This window comes from Anabrus simplex, chromosome 3, assembly GCF_040414725.1.
Source record: "Anabrus simplex isolate iqAnaSimp1 chromosome 3, ASM4041472v1, whole genome shotgun sequence".
Taxonomy (NCBI): domain Eukaryota; kingdom Metazoa; phylum Arthropoda; class Insecta; order Orthoptera; family Tettigoniidae; genus Anabrus; species Anabrus simplex.
In genome coordinates, this window is record NC_090267.1 from 157,228,930 (window position 1) to 157,254,164 (window position 25,235).

The 25,235-nt window shown below is 37.1% G+C and overlaps 1 protein-coding gene across 1 annotated transcript in view; it reads left to right on the top strand.

Annotated features, from left to right (window-relative positions):
* The first annotated feature begins 1,441 nt into the window (after positions 1-1,441).
* The window catches only part of LOC136867132 (trypsin-5), a 130,812-nt gene continuing 107,018 nt past the window's right edge, over positions 1,442-25,235 (top strand). Inside the window, exon 1 of the mRNA XM_068227027.1 lies at positions 1,442-1,568. Within this exon, the coding sequence (XP_068083128.1) occupies positions 1,514-1,568 (55 nt within the window). The 5' untranslated portion in view covers positions 1,442-1,513. The remainder of the gene's footprint in view (positions 1,569-25,235) is intronic.

Consider the following 25,235-nt stretch of genomic DNA (forward strand, 5'->3'; position numbering starts at 1 on the left):
AATATCGAAGATTGAAAAGATTTGATGTTATTGAAATTGGTGGAGTGAAGAAGTTTGATTTCAACGGGTAAACCTATAGAGTATTATAATCATTTGTCTATTGAAACTACTTTATGAATCAATAATATAATACTGCCTTAGTAATGAGTATGTTTCATGTCAAGATTACAGGAAAATGAAACAAATTCCTAATGTCTTAGAGCAACTAGTCAATTCTAGATCTAACGAAATTTTTACACTCAAAACTAAAATTTCCTAGAGAACTGTTTCAGAACTACAATTTTTAAGAATTTCGGGTTCCGATAGCGATTTATTTACTACAGTGTATTTCTGTGTTGGTTGACAGTAAAGAAAGTAAACTCGTATCCTCTTACCCTCCACATGGTACAGTTCTTTATTAGGAATACCTAAATAGAAGTGAGCTATATGTACCTCTTTAACCACGTACTAGTCCTCCTAACGTTCTAAAATTACTGACAGTAGCGGGAATCTGACCCAGACCTCCGAGGACGGCAGATAATAACGTTAACCATTAGGTTACGGACTTTTTGTGTAACTGAAGAGGGATGTACTGAGAGAAACGTAAACATCCGGTCCCCGAGTCAGAGGAATTAATCAGACGAGGCAATAGTCCTCGTCTCGGCTGGGAATCGAAGTCGCGACCCACTGAACTGAGGTCCTCGACACTGACCATTCATCCAAGGAGCTGGCCAGGTTACGAAAGGCACAGGAGAAAACTGTATCGAATATGTTCACACCAGTAAAAATTTGTGGTACTCCAATAGTTTTCATATAAAAAGAAGTATTGGTAATGGCACGTATTACCAAAAACCGAACTGAACAATAAAATATTCACAATATTGTTTTCTAAAAATTTTGTTATATGGTATACCACGTTATTGTATTAACTGTTGTGGAAATATGTGCAAGGAGATTTAGGAGTTCTACCCAAAAAACCGCGCGGCTCAAGAGTACTTAAACAATTTGTAGCTGAGTTTTCTTTCCACTGTGCCTTGGAATGAATAACAACGTCCATGCCAATAATTCCCGTAGTTTTGGCCTTAAATTGCACAGAGAGACAAGAAAGAAAATGGAGCTGATCACTATACATCTCGGAGAAGATGAAATTGAAGTATTAGCAAAAATACTTAAAAATCACGTTTCAAAAATAATACGTATCTATTACGACTCTAGTTTTCACGAACACCTAAAGTATAGGGCTGTAAAACTTACGTACTAGCATAAAGACTGAGCATTTTACAAGGCTCATATAAGTCGTGATGCCATGAAATTTAAAAGTGCTGATTATTTGCACAGTAGAAACGAATTTATAGCTCACGATGCAACAGTTATCGTTAAAGTGGTTCTATTTTAATTGGTTAAATTTTTATTATGCATCATAATATTGCATACACATGAAGTAGATTTTACGATGCTCAGTCACACATATAAGTAAGGATTAAGCTCCAAATCCTGAACAGTAATCTGCAGAGAGATAACGTACTCGGTCAATATGTTGAGCCTGGTTTTGTCTGTAGTGCTCTTGGCACTTTCCCTTGGAAACTCTGGTAAGAACAGTCTTCAGTCTTCAATACCAATGGCTAATGTTTCCAAAACTTCGTTGTGCGAAATATTTTCTTCAGTAGTAGAAAACCTGATGTCTGTATGTTTAATAGTGTATCTAATTTGTGATATAGTGCAAAAATTCTTAGAAAATTTAGAAAACAACAACATTTAATCCAATGATTCCTTAAGTTGTAAAAATCCCCAGGAAAGCTATAATCTCTTTATATTACCGCTATTAACTTGGTTGCTTACCTGCTGCATTTCTACACCCACACGTGGTTTGAATTACGGTCAAAACCGGGATGGAGTTTTCAAGGATATCCAGCAAAACTAAAATGAGCCAAGGTTGCTCCAGTGATTTCAGAAATATCTGGTTATGGATTTCGTAACAACAATATTTGATTTACTTATAAGGTTTCTAAACCTTCATTGTTATAATAGAAACTTCTATACAATAGTGATCATAGGGGAAAATAATACTTGTTCCCTTTACGAAAGACTTATCATCTTAACGGAAATAGAATCACCACAATTGCTTCAACGTGTTATGACTAGAGCCCCGCGCGGATATATAAAATATTATCCACATCCACTCTGCATCCGCACTTCCTTCATCCGCGGATATTGCAACTACTTGACCATATGACGCCCAAGACATTTAAACGGATAGGTCTGTTAACAAAATACAATATGCCTGATACCTGGTACCAGCCCTCCTACAGTGACAGGTTTATGAGGGATTTCCCCTTGCGATAGCTACCGACATATTGAGCGGTTCTCTTTCGGAATCTTTGTTCCTTACATCCACTAATTGCGGACAGGAGCCAGTTAGGCTTGGGTCAGATTAACGACTTTAGGAACTCAAGGCTCTTCATATATCACTATTTTTCCACACTAATGTGAAGGGTGGCCTCACCACAAGCAAACATAACTGCATGAAATGAATGAAAGACTAACTTTCAGAGATTTCCAGAGTAAACCCGAGTGAAAGTCAATAACATCATTATTTAGAAATTATTGGCAAAGTTATCCACACTGCCATAGACTTCTCTTCCGCCAAGAAACTAACTTGGCGGATATTCGCGGATAAATCCGTCGATATCCGGATCTGTGCCGCCGGGTTCTGTTTATGTCGTATTTCTGAGCAACCGTCTTCTTCACTACAAAGCAGGAAATCAAAATAATTTACTCTTCCCCGTGTAAGTGAAATTTCCTCAGTGTAGCTGTATCTTGTGATTCGTGAATAAATAAATGAATAAAACATCTCACTAGCTAGCACCATTATTATTATTAGTAGTAGTAGTAGTAGTAGTAATAGCAGTAGTAGTAGTAGATGAAGTACCCGTTCTTCCCTTGAGTCATGAAAACGGATGAAAAATAAATCAAAAGCAAAGCCATCTCTACACAGGCCATGAAGGCCGTTTTTGGAATGGGAAATTAAGGCTCCATTTTCCGTAACCTTTGCACTATGAGTAAGTTGGATAGGATGGTTAATTTAATGCTTGGCCACCTTTACCCCTGGAATTAATCTGGTACTCATATTTTGTGGAGGCTGAGTGAACCTCAGAACCATATGCCACTTCAGGAATGGGAATCAGGTTTCATAAAATTTTTGACTTCCCACGTCCTCCTTCGTGAACCCAACGTTCTTTTACAGCCTCAGTTAGGTTTCCACAGTTTAATTAATCTTCCTAAGCACTGGAACTCGGGTACAGCCGAGGCTGTGTGCCACCAACTGATGCTGATATTCCAAATTAACATCTACAGATGCTGAAGTATTACATAACACCCGCAAACACTTGCTCTTTTAACATACTAAAAGAGCAAGTCGCGAAATTAAATACGATGCAGCGTTGCAAGTATTGCAACTCACTCTCTCTCACACACGTACACACACACGCACACGCACACGCACACACACACACACACACAAATCCTATCACAATGAAGCAATTAACAATTAACTGAAAACAAAAGCAATTAACAATTAACTAAAAACCAAACTTAAAAGACCAATTTAATAACATAGCACACAACATTTAACAATACACAAAACGGCCGACAGAGGAGACTCGAACGAGGCACCGGTATCGGCAGACACAAGATGGATATACAGAAACTAGGGTTACCTAGATATAACTGAATCTCAGTCTGCCAACAGATTTTATGCCATAGATGAGTGTGTTACGAGAACATGTGTAGAACCCAAATATATTTAATTTTAATGTAGATAGCATTCAAAGAATATTGTAGAGGTTATACGATGTATTATTAAGATTGGTTGTGGAAGAGTAACGTTATTAGACAGGACAAAGGCTAAAAATATGAGAATAAATGGATCCTATATTCATTATGTGTAAGAATAGGGGCAATGATACGTCGAGGGAGGTATTCCTATGATGATGTGCAGATATTGAGAAGAGATGCGATGTGAAATGCAGTAATTACGCGGTAGAAAACTTGATTGAAGTATAATATGGGATATGTAGGGCCTAGTCTATGGAAATGTATCCGTCGTCGAGTGTAAGAAGAAATTGAATACGCCAGGTAATAATTAATACGAGATAGAATCATACATGTCAATGATTGAATAGCAATGTGTTGTCTTCAAGAATATCTATACCACTGCAGCATACTCAATCCGATCTAAGACCTAATAATGGAGTATAGTCACCTGATAACCTCCCTATTATAAATTATGATTCTAGGTTATGATATGGTTAATCATCACCTACAGAGCTACAATCTTCATAATGAATGAAGTCAAGGTTGAAAGTTATAAAATAAATCATTTCTGTTGCACACGAGAATAAGTGATATTATGTAGTAGTATACCATCGGATATTGAGAATTTTCACTATGTTTACTGGCACACATACAGAAATTGAGCTAGACGGGACATACGTGACCTTGCTAGTGTATTATATGTACTGGATACTTAAATGTTAGACATGGTATTATTTCTTAATGAATAGTAGATTAATAACAGTGAATTTTAGCTGTATATAAATAAACTTGTTTAATATTCCGAAGCTAAAGCAGACAACGAAAAACATTATGAAACTCAGAACAACGAAACAACATCCATAAAAATTTGGTAACATGTAGAAAATAATTCAATTATGAGAACTATATTGGAATATTAAATATTATAATTCCTTGTAAGTTACAGTAGAAGATACTTCCATTTTCAGCTAAAAACGCATGTTAAAGAATAGATCAAATTTAAAGGGTTTCATTTTGTGAAATTGTATGAAGATAGAAGTTAGCCTATTTCAATTGATCATGAGCGAAAGATGAGAGCAAGAAAGTGATGCAATAGCTGTTCAGCAGCATATTATTAATTTGGTAATCTTTATGCAAATATCATGATTTTTCTCTTGAAATTTTTCTTTCCTTTCTATATTTTTTGCCAGTAAATAGTTGACATACCGATAGCCAGCGTCATGGTGGGTATGCTAGGTACCAACTGATGAGCCCAACCTAGCACACGGGGGTGAAACCCTGGCAACCAGGAATGAGTTAGCTGGAAAATTTGCAATGTCCAGTAACGGACCATATATATTGGTATTATAAATTTACTTATTCGGGACAAATATCTCAGGTTCCCCATGAGAATCGACATCTATATAAATAGTTGCAGTCAAAAAAGGAATTACTTCAGAACTTATTTATGAATATAATGTTGGAGTAAGGTATATTAGATAAGTCACTGCGTATCTGTAAGTTAGAATGTCACTGTTGATGCCTCCGATGTAGATGTCTATCAGGAAGAATGAAAATGAGTCACAATGTATCGATGCGTCGAAGTCTTTTTCGGATACCACATTAAATTAAATTGAAATTTCGATAACCCCTGAGAAGCTGGCTGGGAATCTTTTACGCTGACCTACCTGGACGCAGGAAGGGCGTAATACTTTCATATGCACTGAGTAAAATGCTGTTATTTTGACATTACCAACAACAGTTTTATTTATTTGCATAGATTATTCACCAACCAAGCATCAGCTTGGGCAATATTGTACAAGTGTGCAATAGAGGTAGGTGGGCAAAGAGGTTAATTAATTGGCGGAAGGAAGGAGGACGTAAAATTGAAATATATTAATCAGTTCAGATGGATGATTTGCAATTACCAATATATCCGTAAAAGTAATTATAGTGTCAAGATAATCATAATAGTTTCGTGAGGATGCTTACACCTACAAATTGTGTCGGATTTCGCAGGGAAGAAAGTGTCTGTGAAAGGCATCGCGCAAATCTTCCCAGAACTGAAAACGGTTCATATTCTCTAACCAAAATTTGCCCAAATATGTAGAAATCTTAGAGTGTAATAAGGTAAGAATTTGGGAACAGTGAGCTAACTGAGTTTGCAAAAATTTACGGGCAGAAAATAACTATAAAATTAAACTTCTTAGATCAGTGGTAGTTAACTGCGGGACTTGAAGAAGAGCTTGCGTTGTTATGTGAAAGTTAAGAGAATGTTGCAGGACTGTATTTGGGAGACTTAAGGAAATGTCAGGTTGATGTGTGGAAGTAGGAGGACAATATGTCTTCTGAGATGGATGTTCAGGGTCAGGTTGCATAGTGTGTATTCTAAGAAATGCTTCTGATACATTAGATGCAGGACTCAATGTTTAACAGGAAGTTCTAAATGTTCATAGAGAGGTAGTGTATCCGACAATTCAAATATTGAAGATGTATCCCCGAATTAGGGGCATTAAAATTTCGTAGAGACGGAGTCTGCGGCTGGTCAATATTGGAAGTAGACAAATCTAAAAGATCATCAGAAATATGTGCGACGATAAATGAAATATAAAACGGAGGTGAGAATATATATACACGAGAGAAGAAAAGAAGAAAAGTAATAGAGATATGAAAATCATACAATGAAGTCCCAAAAGTAGTTTGCTACACGATTAAAGAAACGGTAGTAGCTTGATGTAAGAATATTAGATGTACTCTGCTACCAACTGTTACATCACTTTACGGGTAGCATGAGTGTAATCAAAGTAAGGTTATTACTCCAATGGGGAATTCAATAGAATCCCAGTGAAATATACATATATGCGCAGTGGAAATGAAAAGGAAAATAATACGGGCTCGATGTTAGAGAAAGAGGACCATTAGGACCGAATGAATATAAGGGCAAGAACAACGTGATAGAATCTCAAATAAAATGTACCATTGTCTCCTTTTCCGCGTTCGCTCAGCCAGGTGCACGAGAGTCCCAAGGGTGGAACGTTCGTAGAGCCGAAATTGCTATATCAAGACATTTTTAATAAAATGTATATTAGCAGGGCATTGGTGGCAGGGTAGATGATGGCTGGCATACGAAATGACACAAAACAAAAATAAATGGACATTTATTTAACACAAAGACAATTCTGGACATTATTCTTAAAATAATGTTTTAACATTTTCTTTCTTGAATGAAGAAGAAAAAAATATTTACAAGTGCTTATAGTTCTTGAACTTCATTACGATTTTTACATATGAATCAAAAAATATTATCGTCTATGTACTAAACTTCCAGGCATCAAAGGTGAACCGTAATAATTGCAAATCAATCAAAATTTTCAACATTAGTTAAAATTCTTTCCATCTCAAATAACAATGTTACATTTCATAATAAATTCATTTGCTCCCAATGACATTTTCACTTTCCTGAGAAATTGAGCACCCTACTTACTCAGTAGTTCATTAAACCGTGTAGATTTCCAAATTTATCCTCATTTATTATTTCATCTTTAAGAAATTAGAGTATTATTTTCAGTTCTATTCCCTATGCCTATACCACTGTACATTTTATACTCAAAGATTCGAGTTAAATCTGAAATAATTTAATTGCTTTAGGCTTTTTTTATTTTCTCAGTTACGTTCCTTTCATTTCACAAGTTACCATTTCTACTTCTCAACTAATTATAGGCAACGTTTACTCCTATCATCAATTTATGTTGCATTTTAACCTTACACTCATTTGTATTATTTATTTCTAATTACGAGGCTTTTATCTTACATCAATAAATCAAGAAGGATTTTGATCATTATAGTCCTATGGCTCAATTTCGTTACAATACATTCCCATTTACTAACTACTTTCATTTTTATCACCTTCTAGTCTTACCAAATTCTTTGGTTTATTCCCTCCTTTCCGAGACCTTCCTCGATTGTATTCAATCTCGTTCATCATCAAACATTTACTGTATTAAACTATTTGTTGGAAATATACAGCATAATCTATCACAAATCATAGTCCTGGGTTCAACATGATCAGAATCACTCGCTACGTGAATACGCACAGAGTCCAAATGAATAAACACAAAGTAATGTACACAAGATTCCAAAATACATCACAACCACACCATCATATCAAATAAGAGTTTCATTACGGAATTATTGTTGTCTAGGCTTATTATTATCATTATTATTATATCCTTATTTTTCGGTTACGGAGCCCTCAGATTATGCAGATGACCCTACAATGATGTCACACTCAACTCCTAGCAATGGATGAAAACAAATAATGGGACAAAAAAAGTCACGATCAGACATACATCAATCCGCCATCAACACGTTGGCCTACAATTAGGGATATATTCAGATAACACACGCTCAATCGTGCGAAAGCAAAACTAAATGGAAACCAAAACCAAACCCCATGGCGCAACAGCCCCGCAGGGCCATAGCCTACCAAGCGAAGGCTGTTCAGCCCGAAGGCTTGCAGATTATGAGGTGTCGTGTGGTCAGCACGACGGATCCTCTCGGGCGTTATTCTTGGCTTTCTAGACCGGGGACGCTATCTCACCGTCAAATATCTCCTCAATTGTAATCACGTAGGCTTCGAACCAGCCCTCAGATGAAGGTAAAAATCCCTGACCTGGCCGGAAATAGAACCCGGGTTCTTCCGCTAAGAGGCAGGCACGCTACCCCTACACCACGGGGCCGGCCCAATACCAAATCACAGGATACAAATCTTTAATAAATTATTGTTGAGATCATTTTTATTAAATTATTATTACACCTAACCAACGTGTAACGTAGTAATCACCACGTGGTTATAATTCAATCCACCATTGCAATTAGCCCACTCATGCCCCACATTCGACGCATGGATTCAATTCCATATCATCACAGTCGAATTGGGCACCTTCGGCATTTCGACAATCACCTCACAACCAAATTTAACTCTCGACAATTATCCCGTCCTACTTCCCTTTACTTATATTTTCTGATTATTACTCCCTAGCATGAGAAAATATTCCGAAGACATAAATATCACGTGGCTGCCAAGGCATGAAATTAATGTTACAAACTGGTTTAAATAGTTACGATGGTCTCAACTTCAATCTATATTCTAATTTAAGTCATTGCTTTAATGTCGGCTTCTGAAAGCATTATTATTATTATTATTATTATTATTATTATTATTATTATTATTATTATTATTATTATTATTATTATTATTATTATTATTATTTAAATTATCTTATTATTATTATTATTATTATTATTATTATTATTATTATTATTATTATTATTATTATTGCCTCACTATTCTATTGATAATCTTTAAAGATCATATTTCACACACATACTCACATAATGAACTAGCAACACCCGTGCTCTAATTAACCAACACCAAGTGAAAGTAAAGATCAAATCTATCTAATCGTAAAGAAATTAATTAATCTAGAATACAATCTGACGAAAATCTACACAAAAGAAAACAATATTTAATTGGTACTCATGTTTCTCGATCCAGACAGATTCAAATGTGTGGACGTGAAGACAGGTCTCATCTCTCGATTAAGTTGGATCATACAAGTTCATTGTGCTGGCTTACACAGTCATAGCTTAGAAGTACATGATATCCACAAAGTCAGGCAATACGAAGTTGTGGCGATAATTACATGAAATTCTCGAGAAGATCCACCCTCGTCGATCCATGACTGATGATCTTGCTCTCGTAGTCAGATTAAAATTAAGTGAAATTAGAAAATAGATCCATTTGCGTTACATCACTAAGTTGCGCACGATTATACTTAACTTGTCTATTTCTTGACGCAAAGATGTACAACATTTAACGCTCCATTTATCCTCTGGCACCTTGGAATAGTGTCCAATACTTATAGATCCTAGCTAATAACTTGATTCAATGCCCTACAATTACACAACTCTTGCCATTAGCTGCTTGAATTTGTCTCTAGCCGACTTGCGCATTATTGTAAGCTTTTATGTTGATCCACTTCATGTTCGACGGGTTAACAAGTTTACTCGTAAAATAATAATTTCTTCTCGAAGAGTTGAAATATTACAAGTTTACTTTAGAACGAAATAATCCACACGAAATCGTAGAATGAAATTCCAACTCGAAGTTAGAATACGAACTCATAAGACATTTACAGACCTAGTCCATAAGATTACGTAGATGTATTCGAAGTTTCCGGATGTTGTATACAAGACGAAGTTGAATCATCTAGACTGTTCCAGAAAGAGGATGTTCGTTCCTTCACAGCTTCTCATTTCCTCAGAGAGAGATAAAAGACGAACGTTCGTCCATTCACATCAGCTTAACATTACACCTCTAGACCAATGAACTAGTAAAGTGACGTAATCTGCCGATTAGAGTTACTATTGGTCGAGATTGCAACTTAACTGTGATTCGTTCCCTCTTACGAGAGTACGGATCTTTCTAGAATTCTCACACCCCCTTCTCCAGTTCTCTCGCATGACATTGGCACACCGCTGTGACGTAGCCCACGTGTCCTTGACCGCTCGACCCATTTCCGGCTTACATATCCTCAACGGGACGGCCTGACTATCAGCTGTTAACTGGTCCGCGCGTATGCATGAATAAAATGAAAATTAAACCAAATATTCTTTCGTTCCTACAAGGTACCATTTAGACGGGTACTATATATATATTTCTTTCTGAACTAGCGGAAAAATAGAACTTATGGTTAAGCAACAACAATTTAATAACAATATTTCTAAAGATAAGCAGAAGGAGAACTGGACAAATAAAACGGAGTGTACAAAGCTATAAATTAATTTCACATTTAGAGTTTTTCTCCAAAACATTAATTGCCAAGACACAGCTGATGATAAATAACAGGAGTACCAAAGGCAAGAAAATATAGGAGCATTTAAGGGAAAAAGGGGTTGATGACCAAGCAAAATAAAAAGCAATTTCAAAACAACACTCTTACATTTATTAACATAAGCATTTCTCAACAAAAAAATCCTTGCTGGATTTTGTTTTACAACGAACTTTCATAATATTTTATTCTTCAGTAGTATTTGAGAACCACAAGTATTTCTCGTCCTCCAGCCTTACTGTTCTGGAATGAAAATTAACAAATGAAAATTAGGCCTTTACTTCCTTTAAAATTAAAATATTTAGCTGAAAGAGTTCAAAGACTCCAACAAAGATTTTTACAAAATTATTAGATAGCTGTCTCGCTTATGGTTCCACAATAAAAGTTGCTAAAGGTTCCATGAATTTACAGTAATCTCAACACGTGGTCAATCTGAATTCTGATAAATCACAACATTTAAAGTGTATAATATTCGTCATTTACACCAGTAGAAGCTTTAGTAAAAATCAAAATTAATTTCAAAATTTTATAATTAATTGATTATTATTATTATTATTATTATTTTGTTTTAGTAATAATCTCTAACCTTGTTTGTGTAACATGTTCCTTTATCATCACACGATCGTGTTTTCTAATTAGTGTATCTCACTGCATTATCCACATGGCAATTATAATTCACATTTTAAAATAATTATTCTTCAATTAATTACTATGACTCATTATTAGTAGAATTCAAGTTAATTATGCCGTTTGTGAACATTTAATTCTGATATTTGCATTGCATTCAAATTTTCAAATTAATTTAAAATGTTTCGAAATTTGAGTATAAATGTGTTGGAAATTTTCTTACCCACGTGTGACCTAATTAAAATATTAATTTACAAATCGCTTGCCTTTGCGGAAAATAAAGAGATGATCTTTCCCTTAAATCATAATAACAGCAAAATAAAATCCTACTCTAGTTTTTCTCGACATAAAACTCATTAATTTTTTCCTTAAGGTGTGCAAAAATAAATTCTCAAGGTGGCACACAACGTTGAACATAATCTGTGTCGCCATAGATGCACGACCAGATTAAATCAAAGTGAACAACCAAAAGACATGGAAAATATCATATTTACACACACACATATATCACATTCATACAAGTAACACGTATTTTTATATACATTATTTACAGCGAATCCTGCCCTTATGGTTTATTCTTTAATTTTAAGCATGGTCACGTCAACATTCTGCAGAGGATAAATTCTTGTACGGAGAATACTCTTTCTTCGATAGTGGCTAGTGATCGAAATTAGGGATATCACTAGGGTTGAAATATTCCTCTCACAACGATGGAGATTCATCTAAATTTCTGAGATATAATTGAAGATTCCAATAAAATTCCATAATCACCACCATCACGTGGGTTACAAGTCGCAACTATCACGCTCGTGAGCCTCAATCGCATTATTATTATTATTATTATTATTATTATTATTATTATTATTATTATTATTCCCTATCCGTGAAATACATACACAACACGTGCTCCATTTACAATAAATTCCATTGTGCTCCCAAAGACACAAGAACAAGTCAATCATCACAAATAAATTCTCCAATTAATCAATTACATAATTAACATCCCGCAGGATTGCCGTATTCCAGGCACTTCATAAACAGAGCACATTAAATCTCACATATAAGGAATCTAAGATAAGTTATAGCTCACGACCGTTTAATTCCATTTTTACCCGATCTTTATTTGATTTTATTATTACTCAAGTGATTACTATATCTATCAATCCTGATGAAATATCGTAAAATTAGATGACTCGATCCTAAAGAATACAAGTCATCTGAAAATGACACTAGGTTCGATCCTATCTCACAAATTGTACACGTAAATTCAAATCCGATTAATTTCAATATCACAGGCAAATAAATAAAGTTTATCGCGTGGTCAGTGATTTTTAGATATATCTAACTCACATGCATGGGAACTCACTCAAGGACAGACTACACATCTAATCTAATAGGTTCCAAATTCCAGTCACACACATGAAACTATACTACCATGACACCTCAAGAAATGGAAAAATGAAATGCTTCTATCTACAACAAAACTAATCGATCTACGATTTAAAGAAGAAAGACCTTCTACCTTTACAAAGATGAGAAAGAAAGAAACTTTTAAATGGTACTCAAGTTTTAGATGAAGTTCGATCCCAGGTTGTAGTCAGTTATTCCAGCATTTCCCCGGTCAGTCACCTTCTCTTGACCAGATACGCCTCATATACTTAGAAAGTCATGGAGACACGGCAGTAGACGTCCCACGATGAAGTTAAGGTGTACATTGTCGAAGAATTATTCATCTTGATGTACACTGCGATCTCCGGGATGACTTCTGTCGCGTTCCAGAAGTGTAAGCTGTAACCGAGACGACAAATATTAAGATATGCACACACACGCAGAATTTCTGAATGTTCTCCTGGATAATTGCACTTAACTTGGATTTTCTAGGTTGAATTTTACTCCATAAGAGTTAGTAAATAATTTCCACTAAATTCGGCACAACGGACGTCTGCTCATACGACAAAGTTCTCTCCCACGTGGTCACGATGAACACCAGAGTAACGTAGATCAGAGTAGAGTAGAGTAGAGTAGAAGAGAGTGATTTACTTAGAACATGGCTTTTTATATCCGTAGCTTGGGAGGTGTGTACTTTTCGAAGACGATTATTGGTTCCCGGGGTCTCTTATAATTGGCTCTGACTGTTCGAGAAGCTTGCTGGCAGTCAGGCCGTTCGCGCGTGGCAGGTTAGCACACGGGCTCGTAACGTGATTTACCTTGCCCTGGTCGAACGTGGATCAATACATCGCCCCTCTGAATGAAGAAAAAAACTGGTTCGGAGCTCGCTGACTGCTTTCCAAATGACAATTACAGCTTCCAGCGGAAAATAAAACATTTAATATTAACTTGTTGTAAATATTTTAAAGATCACCAAATTTGAAGGGGACAATATAAAGCTTACAGGTAAATATAATAAAATTTACAAATATAATAGCAATGAGTAGTTAAATTTTAAACCAATGGTAGTGGTAACAACTTGCTTGATATTACAGTTGTGGGTAAGAATGTCATACATGACAAGGGTAAACCTATTCCAAGGGATCACACTACATATTTAGAATCAATGGTGGTCTTGTGCAACTTCCTGTTCAGACAGTTTGACAGTTTGTGAAACCTATTCGTATGCACCGAACTAAATTGCTCTTAGTGTACGCTTTCATTACTTTCCCTTCAAGGCTCCTAATTTTCCTATTGTAGTATTCCGGATCTGGGTTCCTTTTTAGTAATTTAAGGGCCCCAATCTGTTCAAAAGCCCTATTATTAATCTAATATTTACGAATGTATCACACATTACGTTTATGTGCCTGCCTTTTGATGCCAAGTGAGGAAATATTTAAAATAGAAACTCTTCGAATTTAAAGGTGTCAGCTTAAATATACTGGTATACTTTTATTTTCTCCTCGTTACGTAGTTTAGTGTTTAAGGGATACCTAATATTTAATTCTGCAGCAGAGTGGTCACTAAATTCTGGTACTGGCTAACAGCTGTTGCGAATCTTCACACTTATGGGTATGTTTCCCAATCCCTTTAAAAATCATCAATCAATGCCAGTATATTGCCAAGTATTAGCAGGAACATCATTGCAAATATCAACAAGAGATCAATGCATAAGAAGTGAAACACTCCTGCGAATACGTTTTAGTGTGCAAGGCAAAGAACTCAGCAGAGTAGTGCGCAGGGAAAAGTAAGATATACGAATGTCACACTTCAAATGTTGACAATCATTCAAAACATTCAACAACACAGATCATGGGCACTTTCCCAGGAGGAATTTCCGTAATAAGTACATGTTAAACAAAGGGAGAGGGAAAACAAAAAAGGAATTCCCAAAACACAGGTTTTAAAAATAGAACAAATATATTGAATCAGGTTCAATTAGAATTACATATGTTTTCACAACGGAGGGTATAAACGGACCCAACGGGAAATTTACGAATGGATTATTATTTGGCTTTGGCTCATATAGATAATTACAACAGAGGGCCAATGACCCGTAAATCAGACTTAATTTTGGTATTGCACAGATACGAAGTCAGAAGTTAGACCAGAATAAACCAGCATTCTCAACACATTCAGGTTCCATTATGACGGTGTTCTCATAGACCGAACCAAAATTAAGCAAGAACAAGTAACAATTATTTTATGTTAAAGAGAACCTTTCAATATTTAAGGGTTTTACTTTGCGAAAAGACACCACTATCCCCCAAAACCTAACACAGCCTAGATAAATAAGGGAAACAACAAACATCCAAAATATAACGAATAGATACAGCGTAAAGGTTAGCAGACCACGATATTACAAATTTGCATAGTGAACGTGAGAAAGTAGGAACGGGAATGATGAAAAGGGGCCGAAAGACAGGAGCAGGACAAGATAACAAAAAAACAAAGAGGAGGGAAAAGGAGATAAAGTACTGATCAGGCTGCCAAGTCCGCTCTTCATATCAGCGTAAGGCTAAAGTTCACACATGACAGGTTAAGGTTAGAGCTGACCAAACATCGCTTGTCCTGGTCACTTCCTCCATCACAATCACACCACAAGTTCAAAGTTTTCAGTTTAACACAGCTTTAATCTCGTAGTGTCCTGAAGGGACCAAAGTTCGAACTCCAAGCAACACGTGAGCCCAAATGAAAAGAACGAGAGCAAAATTGAATGGATGTAAAATTTAAAAAAATATAAAGTCTGCTCACCCAGTACGTAGAGAAAAGAGGATTAAAACTGAAATGCACACGGTCCAGCCGGGTACACTGCCAGAGCTTCCACTGCCTATCACAACATTTCACTCACACCTGAACATCGAACAAGCAAAAGCAGGCCGTATATATACAGAAGCAAGGCGAGCAGGAGAACATACTAGAAGCAGGTGACGTCACAGAGCTCGCGTAGAACAAGGAAACAGTCCAAGCAGTGGAGTGACAGGCTTGAAGGCAGACAGTTCGTATAGCGACGGAGTGCACTGGGTCGAGCGTAGAAGAACAACAAGGTGAGCGAAATTGCACCCGTTACACAGCTTATGCGTAAGTCGTCGGATCTTACAATATAAACATCTTAAAAGTGTTGTTTCCTCTAGTAGGAACGTCTACTACTTGGGTAAATCCACCATCCCTAGTTCGCTTGTTTTCCACGACCTAAATGTAGCCCTTTCCCGTAGCTTTGCCACACCAGTTTGTGTCTGAAAAATTTAGGCCACCTGCAAATATAAAACTTTTCTGCATTTTGTTGCCTGTACACGTAACATCGTACAGACTGCCTAGTACCGAAAAGTTGTTACCAGGCTCCCTGTATATTCCTATTATTTGAATGAGGTTGGCATTACCTTGATCCATGATTTGCACACACAGCATTTCGAGATCCCCATCAACCCATTTCAAACAGCTACCTATGTATTTTTGCACACAGATAAATACAACCCTCCACCTGTACTCTCTGTCGCTTCTATATATACTTTACTACGCTACTGTTTACATTACCATTCCGCCATGACCTTGTAAAAATGACAATATCTACATGGTATGATTCACTAAGATTCCGAAATCCAATAATTTTATTTTGCACGCTTTGACAATTCACCTGCAATAGTCTTAGGGTCTTATGTCCATACTCTACAATCCGCGGCTGTTAATTCCCCATCGTCAGTTCCAGTTCGCTGCCGTCCTCCGACTCCAGTCTTCCTCATCCTTGCCTGCACGACTCAATGACTCTCTCGTGCAGGGTTCCTAACTCGCCTGTTCAGGTGCAGTCCGTCCCGCGTGAAGTTCCCGTCTCCTATTCAGCAATCCGTCCCAACATACACCAAGTCCAGTTCCTGACACACTCAATCTATCCTATCGTTCAAAGCTTTGACCCGCCGTAGAGGTACGTCCTTCCTTCGCATTGCGCCACTAAGTATGCTCTTCGCTTTCTTAAAGAGTTTCTTGGCTGCACTCGCCAGCACATACATCTCTCCCAGTAAATAGCCTACTGACAACTTTCTTCTAACATCGTTAGTTTCTCCATGAAGCACTAACTCTTCCACATCATTGCTATCTTCCACTCTCTGAACCTACTTAGGCAGCTATTCATTTTTTATTCCCGGATAACACTGTACCGTTTTACAAGTCACCGTTCCAGCGAATCATCGAGTCATCCATGATGAGTACGTCATGTCAAATTTTACGATCGAATCACTTTCCTCCTCTGAGTCAACTGTAGGAATATAATCAAGTTATGCTTCCTTCTTCCTTTTTGTGATATTTTCTATCTGTACCTTCACTGTTACCTCGAATAATGCAAGCTTCCACTCTAGATTATCTATTTTCAAGTCTCCAGCCTTGATTGCTTCCCTCATATTTTCCACAGTGTCACAAATTCTACAAAACCAAAAGTTGTCCGGACAATCTTCTTTCTTCACCTTAGCACAGCCGAAGTGGAACAACTTTGAACACGTAATACCCTAGATCCCATTATTTAACTTCTTGGTACACGTTGAACACTTAACTGCCATCGTTTGTGTAAAGGCCTGAACATCATACTCCACTGGAAGTCCTGGGTTCAACTCAATACCACCAAACTATACACAGGGTGTTTCAAAAATGGGGGGAATAATTTCAGGTATGTATTTGTTATATGTAGACAATCAAAATAGTTCATTACAACATGTGTCCGGAAATGCTTCATTTCCGAGTTATGGCGTTCACAACACTGAACTTCACCAGAACGTTTTTCTTCCGCAGGTCACTGTAATTACAAAAGATGTTCAAAATGTCCACCTCCTGCTTGAATACAGACCACACATCGATGTCTCATTGACATGGATCGAATGTTTCCTGATCGATGGATAGGTACAGGTGGCCCGATTGCTTGGTCTTTACGCTCATCTGATCTGAACCCTCTCGTTTTCTACTTGTGGGGCCATTTAGAATCATCGGTGTATTCGTGTCCGGTTCCTGATGTGGAAACCCTTCGGAATTGAATTGTGGCATCGTGTGAGGACATACGCAATACTCCTGGAGTTTGGGATTGTGTTCGCAGATCAATGAGATATCGATGTGAGGTCTGTATTCAAGCAGGAGGTGGACATTTTGAACATCTTCTGTAATGACAATGACCTGCGGAAGAAAAACGTTCCGGTGCAGTTCAATGTTGTGAACACCATAACTCGGAAATGAAGCATTTCCGGACACATGTTGTAATGCACTATTTTGATTGTCTACATGTAACCAATACATACCTGAAATTATGCCCCCTATTTTTGAAACACTCTGTATATAAAATGCCTAACTCTGTCTGACATTCACAGCGATAATGAGAAAATGTGGAGGTTTCAACAGATGATATTGGCACCAGTTATAGACTGTTGTGTCTACTATAAAAAAGCGAAACTCTCATGACCACGGCGTTTGTACTTTTAAAGGAAAACATTATTCCATCAGCGAACTTATTGTCTCATCGCCAAGAATATTTCTACCATCAGAACATTGGCTGGCGGGGTAGGGGGGATGTGGTATACAATTTATAATCACTAGATTGGTGCCAATTAAATTCGAAACCTGTACGCAGTGCTCATATGCAGTGAGGGCATATGGCGCTGTTGATGGTTATTCATTCATCGGATGGAGACGTAACTGCTTCCGCAGATCCCTTGGTGCTATTCGACAGGAGTAGGCTCTGGGCCAGCACTGGGCTTCATCCTCACCCTTCATCTATATATAAAATAACTTGTCCTGACTGACTGACTGATTCATCATCGCCGAGCCAAAACTACTGGACATAAAGAGATGAAATTTTGGGGATATATTCATATTAAGACGTAGGTGCTCGCTAAGAGAGGATTTTTGGATATTCCTTCGCTAAGGGGGTGAAAATGGGGGTGAAATTTTAAAATGAGTTGCTCTATATCTCAAAACTTTAAGAGTTTACAGATGTAAAAATTGGTATTTAGAATCTTCTTTAAAAATAAGGAAACACGTATTTTTTTGTTTTCAGAAAATCCCAATAGGAGGGGTGAAAAAGGGTGAAAATGGGGAAAAATTGGTTGAATGCCTTTAATCAGGATACCGGTACCTATATCTCAGAAACTGAAGATATTACAGACCTGAAAATTGGTACTTTTGATCTCTTTTAAAAATAAAGAAACGCGTAATTTTTTGTTTTCGGAAAATCCAATTAATGGGAGGGTGAAAAGGGGGTGAATTTTTAAAATGAGTGAATCAATATCTCCAAACTTTTAAAGTTTGCAGATGTAAAAATTGGTATTTAGAACCTTCATTAAAAATAAAGGAACACGTATTATTATTTTTCGGAAAATCGCAATAGGAGGAGTGAAAAGGGGCTAAAAAGTGGTTGAATGCCTTTAATGAGGCTACTTATATATCAGAAACTGAAGATATTACAGACCTGAAAATTGGTGTTTGGGATCTCCGTTAGAAATAAAGAAACACGTATTTTTTTGTTTCTGGAAAATCCAATTTAGGGGGGGGGGTGAAAAGGGAGTAATATTTTAAAATGAGTGTATCTATCTCAAAATTTTTAAAGGTTATATATGTGAAAATTGGTATTTAGAATCTCCTTTAAAAATAAATAAACGCACGTATTTTTTCGTTTTTGGAAAATACAAATATTGGGGTGTAAAATGGGGGTAGGGTAAATTTTTTAAAATGAGTGTGTATACATCTTAAAACTTTAAAATTTACAGATGTAATAAATGGTAGTTAGAATCTCCTCTAAAAATAAAGGAAAACGTATTTTTTGTTTCCTGTAAATCCCAATAGGAGGGGTGTAAAATGGGTTGAATGCCTTTAATGAGGATACATATATCTCAGAAACGAAAGATATTACAGAACTGAAAATTTGTATATGGGATCTCCTTTAAAAATAAAGAAACACGTATTTTTTAGTTTTGGAAAATCCAATTAATGGCGGTTAAACAGGAGTGACAAATTGGGTGAATTTTTGAAAGACTATATCTACAGAATATCTTGGAAACGTAAAATGTTACAGACGTAAAAAGTGGGTGTTTGTAATCTCCTGTAAATCTAAAGAAACATAGGTGATTTATGTTTGGAAACTCCACTTAAGGGGAACTCAAAAGGGGTGAAATTTTAAAATGAGAATTTTTACAGTTTATCTCAAAAAACTTAAAATGTTACGGAAGTGAAAAATGGTATTTTTTATCTCTATTAAATATAAAGAAACGTGTATTTCTAGTTTTCGGAAATACCACTTGGGTGGAGGGGGGGGATAAAAGTGACTGAAAATGGTGTTGAATTCTTTTAATTAGGCTACTGATATCTCAAAAATGAAGATGTTACAGACGTGAAATTTGATATTTGCAATCTGCTTTAAAAATAAATAAACACGTATTCTCGGAAAATCCAATGAAGGGGGGGGTGAAAGAATTGAAAAATTAATTGAATTAATTGAATGAGAATACATACATCTAATAAAAACTAAAGTTGTTACAGACGTGAAAATTCGTATTTGGATCTCCTTTAAAAACAAAGAAAAACGTGTTTTGGGTGGAAACCATCTTGGAGGGCGGGAGTGTAAAGGAGTTGAATTCCTTTCATGAGGACACATAAATCAAAAACTGAAGAAGTTAGATTCGTGATAATTGGTATTTATAAGATCCTTTACTATTAAAGAAACAAGTACTTTTTGCGGGAAAATTCACTTAGGGGGGGGGGGGGAGTAGTGTGAAATGAAGTGAAAAAAGTAAATTATTTTTATGGGGATACTTATATCTCAAAACTGAAGGTAATAGACGTGAACATTGGTGTTTGAAATCTTCTTTAAACATATGAAACAAGCCTTCTTTTAATTTTTTTTTGGGGGGGGGGGGGGTTGCCGGTAAATAAACTTAACGGCGGTGGGGTGTAGAAGGAGGTGAGACCAATTGATTTTACTGTTCTTAACGTACTTATAAGGATCCTCGGTAGCGCGCCGGCCTCTCACAGCTGGGTTCCGTGGTTCAAATCCCGTTCACTCCATGTGACATTCGTGCTGGACAAAACGGAGGCGGGACAGGTTTTTCTCCGGATACTCCGGTTTTCCTGTCATCATCCATTCCAGCAACACATAATAATAATAATAATAATAATAATAATAATAATAATAATAATAATGTTCCGGACCGTCATCAAATGTGCGGACCGCGCTGGAAACGTCTCCTGGACGGGTAATGACTAAGAATGCAGTCCGGCCGCGGGTTCAGTGCCTTCTAGGCACCCAATATGACACCACGCCGGATCTCCTGAAGGATTTTATCCATATTAAAAATTATTATAGGAAAAGATGGCAAAGATTTACCGACCCAACTGACCGGGAGGAATACCTGAGCCTAGCCCGGGAAGTACGAAATCGATTGCTGGAAAAGAAGATTGAAAAATGGGAGGAAACATGCCATAATCTAATAGAAAACGAGTCAGATCGGGAATTTTGGTGGGTTCTCGCGGAAAACGAGTCAAACCGCGAATTTCGGCGGATTATATATCTAAAACAATAAGCATTCAATTATAAATTTCAGTATAATACCGTAGCGAAGCACGGGTATCTTGCTAGTACTATCATATATTACATCATTCATTTCAATTTTTGATCGTCAAAGGCTGTATGAATTTCATGTGTTGAATCAATTGTTTTTAAATGTAACGCACTAAAACTCCACGAGGAAGACGAAAAGAGTAAACAAAGGCAAAAGTGGCAAAGATAAAATATGCAGTTACAGTGACAAACAATTGAAGCTGAAACGATGTGTTTCAAGAAAGATTAACTGAATAAAATTAAGTTAGAGGAAAGACAGAGAAATGACTCTAAATTCGCAGGGCTCCAGGTCTAACATAACAATGTCAGAAGACGCGGAGTAAATGAGACAGACTGAGTTAATCATATGGGACGAGGCAGCATGGTTTCACTTCACGCACTTTCAACATTAGGCCAGCTACTTAGAACGAACAACAAATCACTTCTCGCTAGAAATGCGATCTTGACTGGTGCAGGCTTCAGACAGTACCTGGCAGTATTTCCCCAACGTTACAGAATAGATGCTATCCAGTCTAGTTTTAAATATTCTACTTTATTGCCCAAAGTGATTTAACTTCACTCAATTGCTTCTAAAACTCGAAAACGGAGAACTCGGCTAAATGCCACGGGGTTAAAAGTCAGGTTGTGAGTTTTACAAATAGGAAAATTCCTCTCTGTTTTAATTACTGCCTTGATGAGGTGAAAGTTTCTTTTGGGGATCATTGTAAGTATGTACGTAGGTGATAATATAAGGAAAGATCTTCATTGGGGTAATCACATAAACGGGTTTGTAAATAAAGGGTACAGATCTCTGAACATGGTTGAGGGGGTTTAGCGGTTGTAGTAAGGATGTAAAGCAGAGGGCATGAGTCTCTGGTAAGACCCTCACCAGGATTACTTGATTCATGAACTGGAAAAATCCAAAGAAAAACAGCTCGATTTGTTCTGGGTGATTTCCGACAAAAGAGCAACGTTACCAAAAGTTTTGGTTTGGAAGAATTGAGAGAAAGAAGACGAGCTCCTAGACTAAGTGGTTCCGAGCTGTCAGCGGAGAGATGGCGTGGTATGACATTAGTAGACGAAAAAGTTTGAGTAGTGTCTTTAAAAGTAGGAAAGATCACAATACGAAGATAAATTTGGAATTCAAGAGGACAATTGGGGAAAATATTCGTTTATAGGAGGATGAGTTAGGGATTGGAATAACTTACCAAGGGTGATGTTCAATAAATTTCCAATTCCTTTGAAATGATTAAAGAAAATGCTAGAAAATCAACAGATAGGGAATATGCCACCTGGGCGACTGCCCTAAATGCAGATCAGCATTGATTGATTGATTGATTGAATGAGATTCTTCGAAACAGTACTTAAAATATTCTGTAAGAGATCCACTTGGTTTTTCCTTTCGTCTAAGTCAGAGTATAATATTTCCCCCATTCCGCTGTTTATCTGCATTAATAAGGACGAAGTACAGCCGTCCACATTTTGACTGTGATCGTTAACGCTTTAAATCTGTATGGTAGGTCTCTATGTCCATTAGTTGAAAATATTTTTGCCTTCAGAATGTTAGTATGCAGGCTAGGCGCTATTGCGGTGTAACATTTCCAACACCAGAATTCGTGACAAAAGCCTGGCTTAAATTCCAACCTCTCCGCAGTGCGAATATGGAATGAGAGCATATGACGCTGCTGATTTGATTCGTCCGTCCCGTTGGAGACGTAAAGCCTTGAACAGACCCCTTGGGGCTATTCGACTTGAGTAGATCATATGCCCAGCAACGGGCTTCACCCTCTCCCTTCCTACCATCATATATCACGTCATTAATTTCACCTCATGAACTCCTCTGATGAGGTTGACGTCAGGAAAGGTATCTTGTCGTAAAAACTCGCTACGAAGATTCATCTCACTTCATACCCGATCGCGAAGAGAAATGGGACAAATGTTGGGCATACAAACGTGAGACAGAAAGCCTTCCGCTGAGTTTGAAGAATGACATCTTAACAAAAGGGTGATCCCCATGCATTGTATGTGTTTCTATGGTAGAGATATGATTCGGTTGCGATGGAATTTCTATGCCTGGTTCATTCTCGACAAAATGCCTCCCTTTCAGCGAGGCGAGATTCTATTTTTTGCACGTAATGACATTAACGTCATTTATTGGCATAAGACTGAACGAAGTTCTACTCTTTACTTTTAAATTTCCGCGTATTTAATGCGTTAACATACAACAATTGCTCATGCTTCTCATTCAGTACAGTGAGATTATTTTTATTTTTTTTGCTAGTTGCTTTACGTCGCACCGACACATATAGGTCTTATGGCGACGATAGGACAGGAAGGGGTTAGGAGTGGGAAGGAAACGGCCGTGGCCTTAATTAAGGTACAGCCCCAGCATTTGCCTGGTGTGAAAATGGGAAACCACGGAAAACCATTTTCAGGGCTGCCGACAGTGGCATTCGAACCTACTATCTCCCGAATATTGGATACTGGCCACACTTAAGCGACTGCAGCTATCGAGCTCGGTAGATTGTTATTTTAAGGCAATCTAATGGCATTAGGCTAATGCTGCCAGCTTTGATGTCTTCACATTACAGACAGAAATATTAGCAAAATTTAATTATTCAATATTAAATATATGTGTATTCTGTGCATTTAAGTGTTTGGGTAGTAAATATCGTCTCCATTTTCTCGCACTACAATGGCAGATGTTTATTTACTAGGAGATTATGTTAATTATTTTTTCATGACATTGTCTCCAGAGAAACATATTTTAGGCAGCAAAATGTGTTTTTCCATTGGAGCTTGGAGTCTTGGACTTAATTCTACCGGCTATACTGCCACACACATATAGATAATAATTAGAAGAAATGTCAAAACATTGATGATGTCACGCATCGTATACGGCACGTGGTTTTACTGATTTCTTCAATGTTAATACTGTATTAAAGATAGTATAAACACTAATACTTCGTTGTCACGACACAAGGATTTTATATTTAGGCTGTTCCTGACTCCTGTCCCAGTGGTTATCACCTATTAGATCATTTGACAAACATAATGGATTGTGAAGTTTGCGCCATCGCTTTTGCTGCATGCGCCACTTAATCAGAAATCCTTCGGGAAAACATGGAGTCCATGAAGATATGAGGTCTCACTTGAAAGACATTTCGATCGTCAAAGGCTGTGTGAATTTCCTGTGTTAAATCAACAAATGTTTAAATGAGCCGGAAATCGAACGTACTAAAACTCCACGAGGAACACAAAATGAGTAAACAAATGCAGAAGTGGCAGAGATAATATGCGCAGTTACTGAGGCAAACAAGTGAAGCTAAAACGATACGTTTCGAGAAAGATGAATTGAGTAAAGTTAAGTCACAGGAAAGAGAGAGTAATTCTCGGACTCCCACGTCTAACAAAAGAATATCAGAAGACGCGAAGTAAATGAGAGAGGTTAGGTTAATCATATGGGATGAGGCGGCCATGGCTCCCCTTTACGCTCTTTCAGCAGTAAGTCAGCTCCTTCCGCTGGAAATATAATATTGTTTAGTTTACTGTTACAAAACAGGTGTTTTCCAGTCAAGTTTTAAATATTCTACTTTATGGCCCAAAATTATGATTTCACTTCACTGAATGGCTCCTAAAAGTCGAAAATGATGAACCAGGCCAAATGGCACTATTGAGATTCAACAAAACATAATTTCCAAAAGAAAATGTTTTACATTATTGAATTGGTTCTTCTTTTCATCCTAGTCAGAGAGCAATGTTTTGCAAAGCAGCATCCGCCCCCCCGTACAAGAAACGAACAAGTTAACATCATCAGCTAATCGGTTCTGAATAGTTTGATAGGTGAAAAAATTACGTACATTAGCATAGCCTAAGTAATGTGCCATTATGTTAATGAAGTTTAAAAAAAGCTGTTTTGTGCAATAGAACGAGATTGAGTCTACAGAATCTGA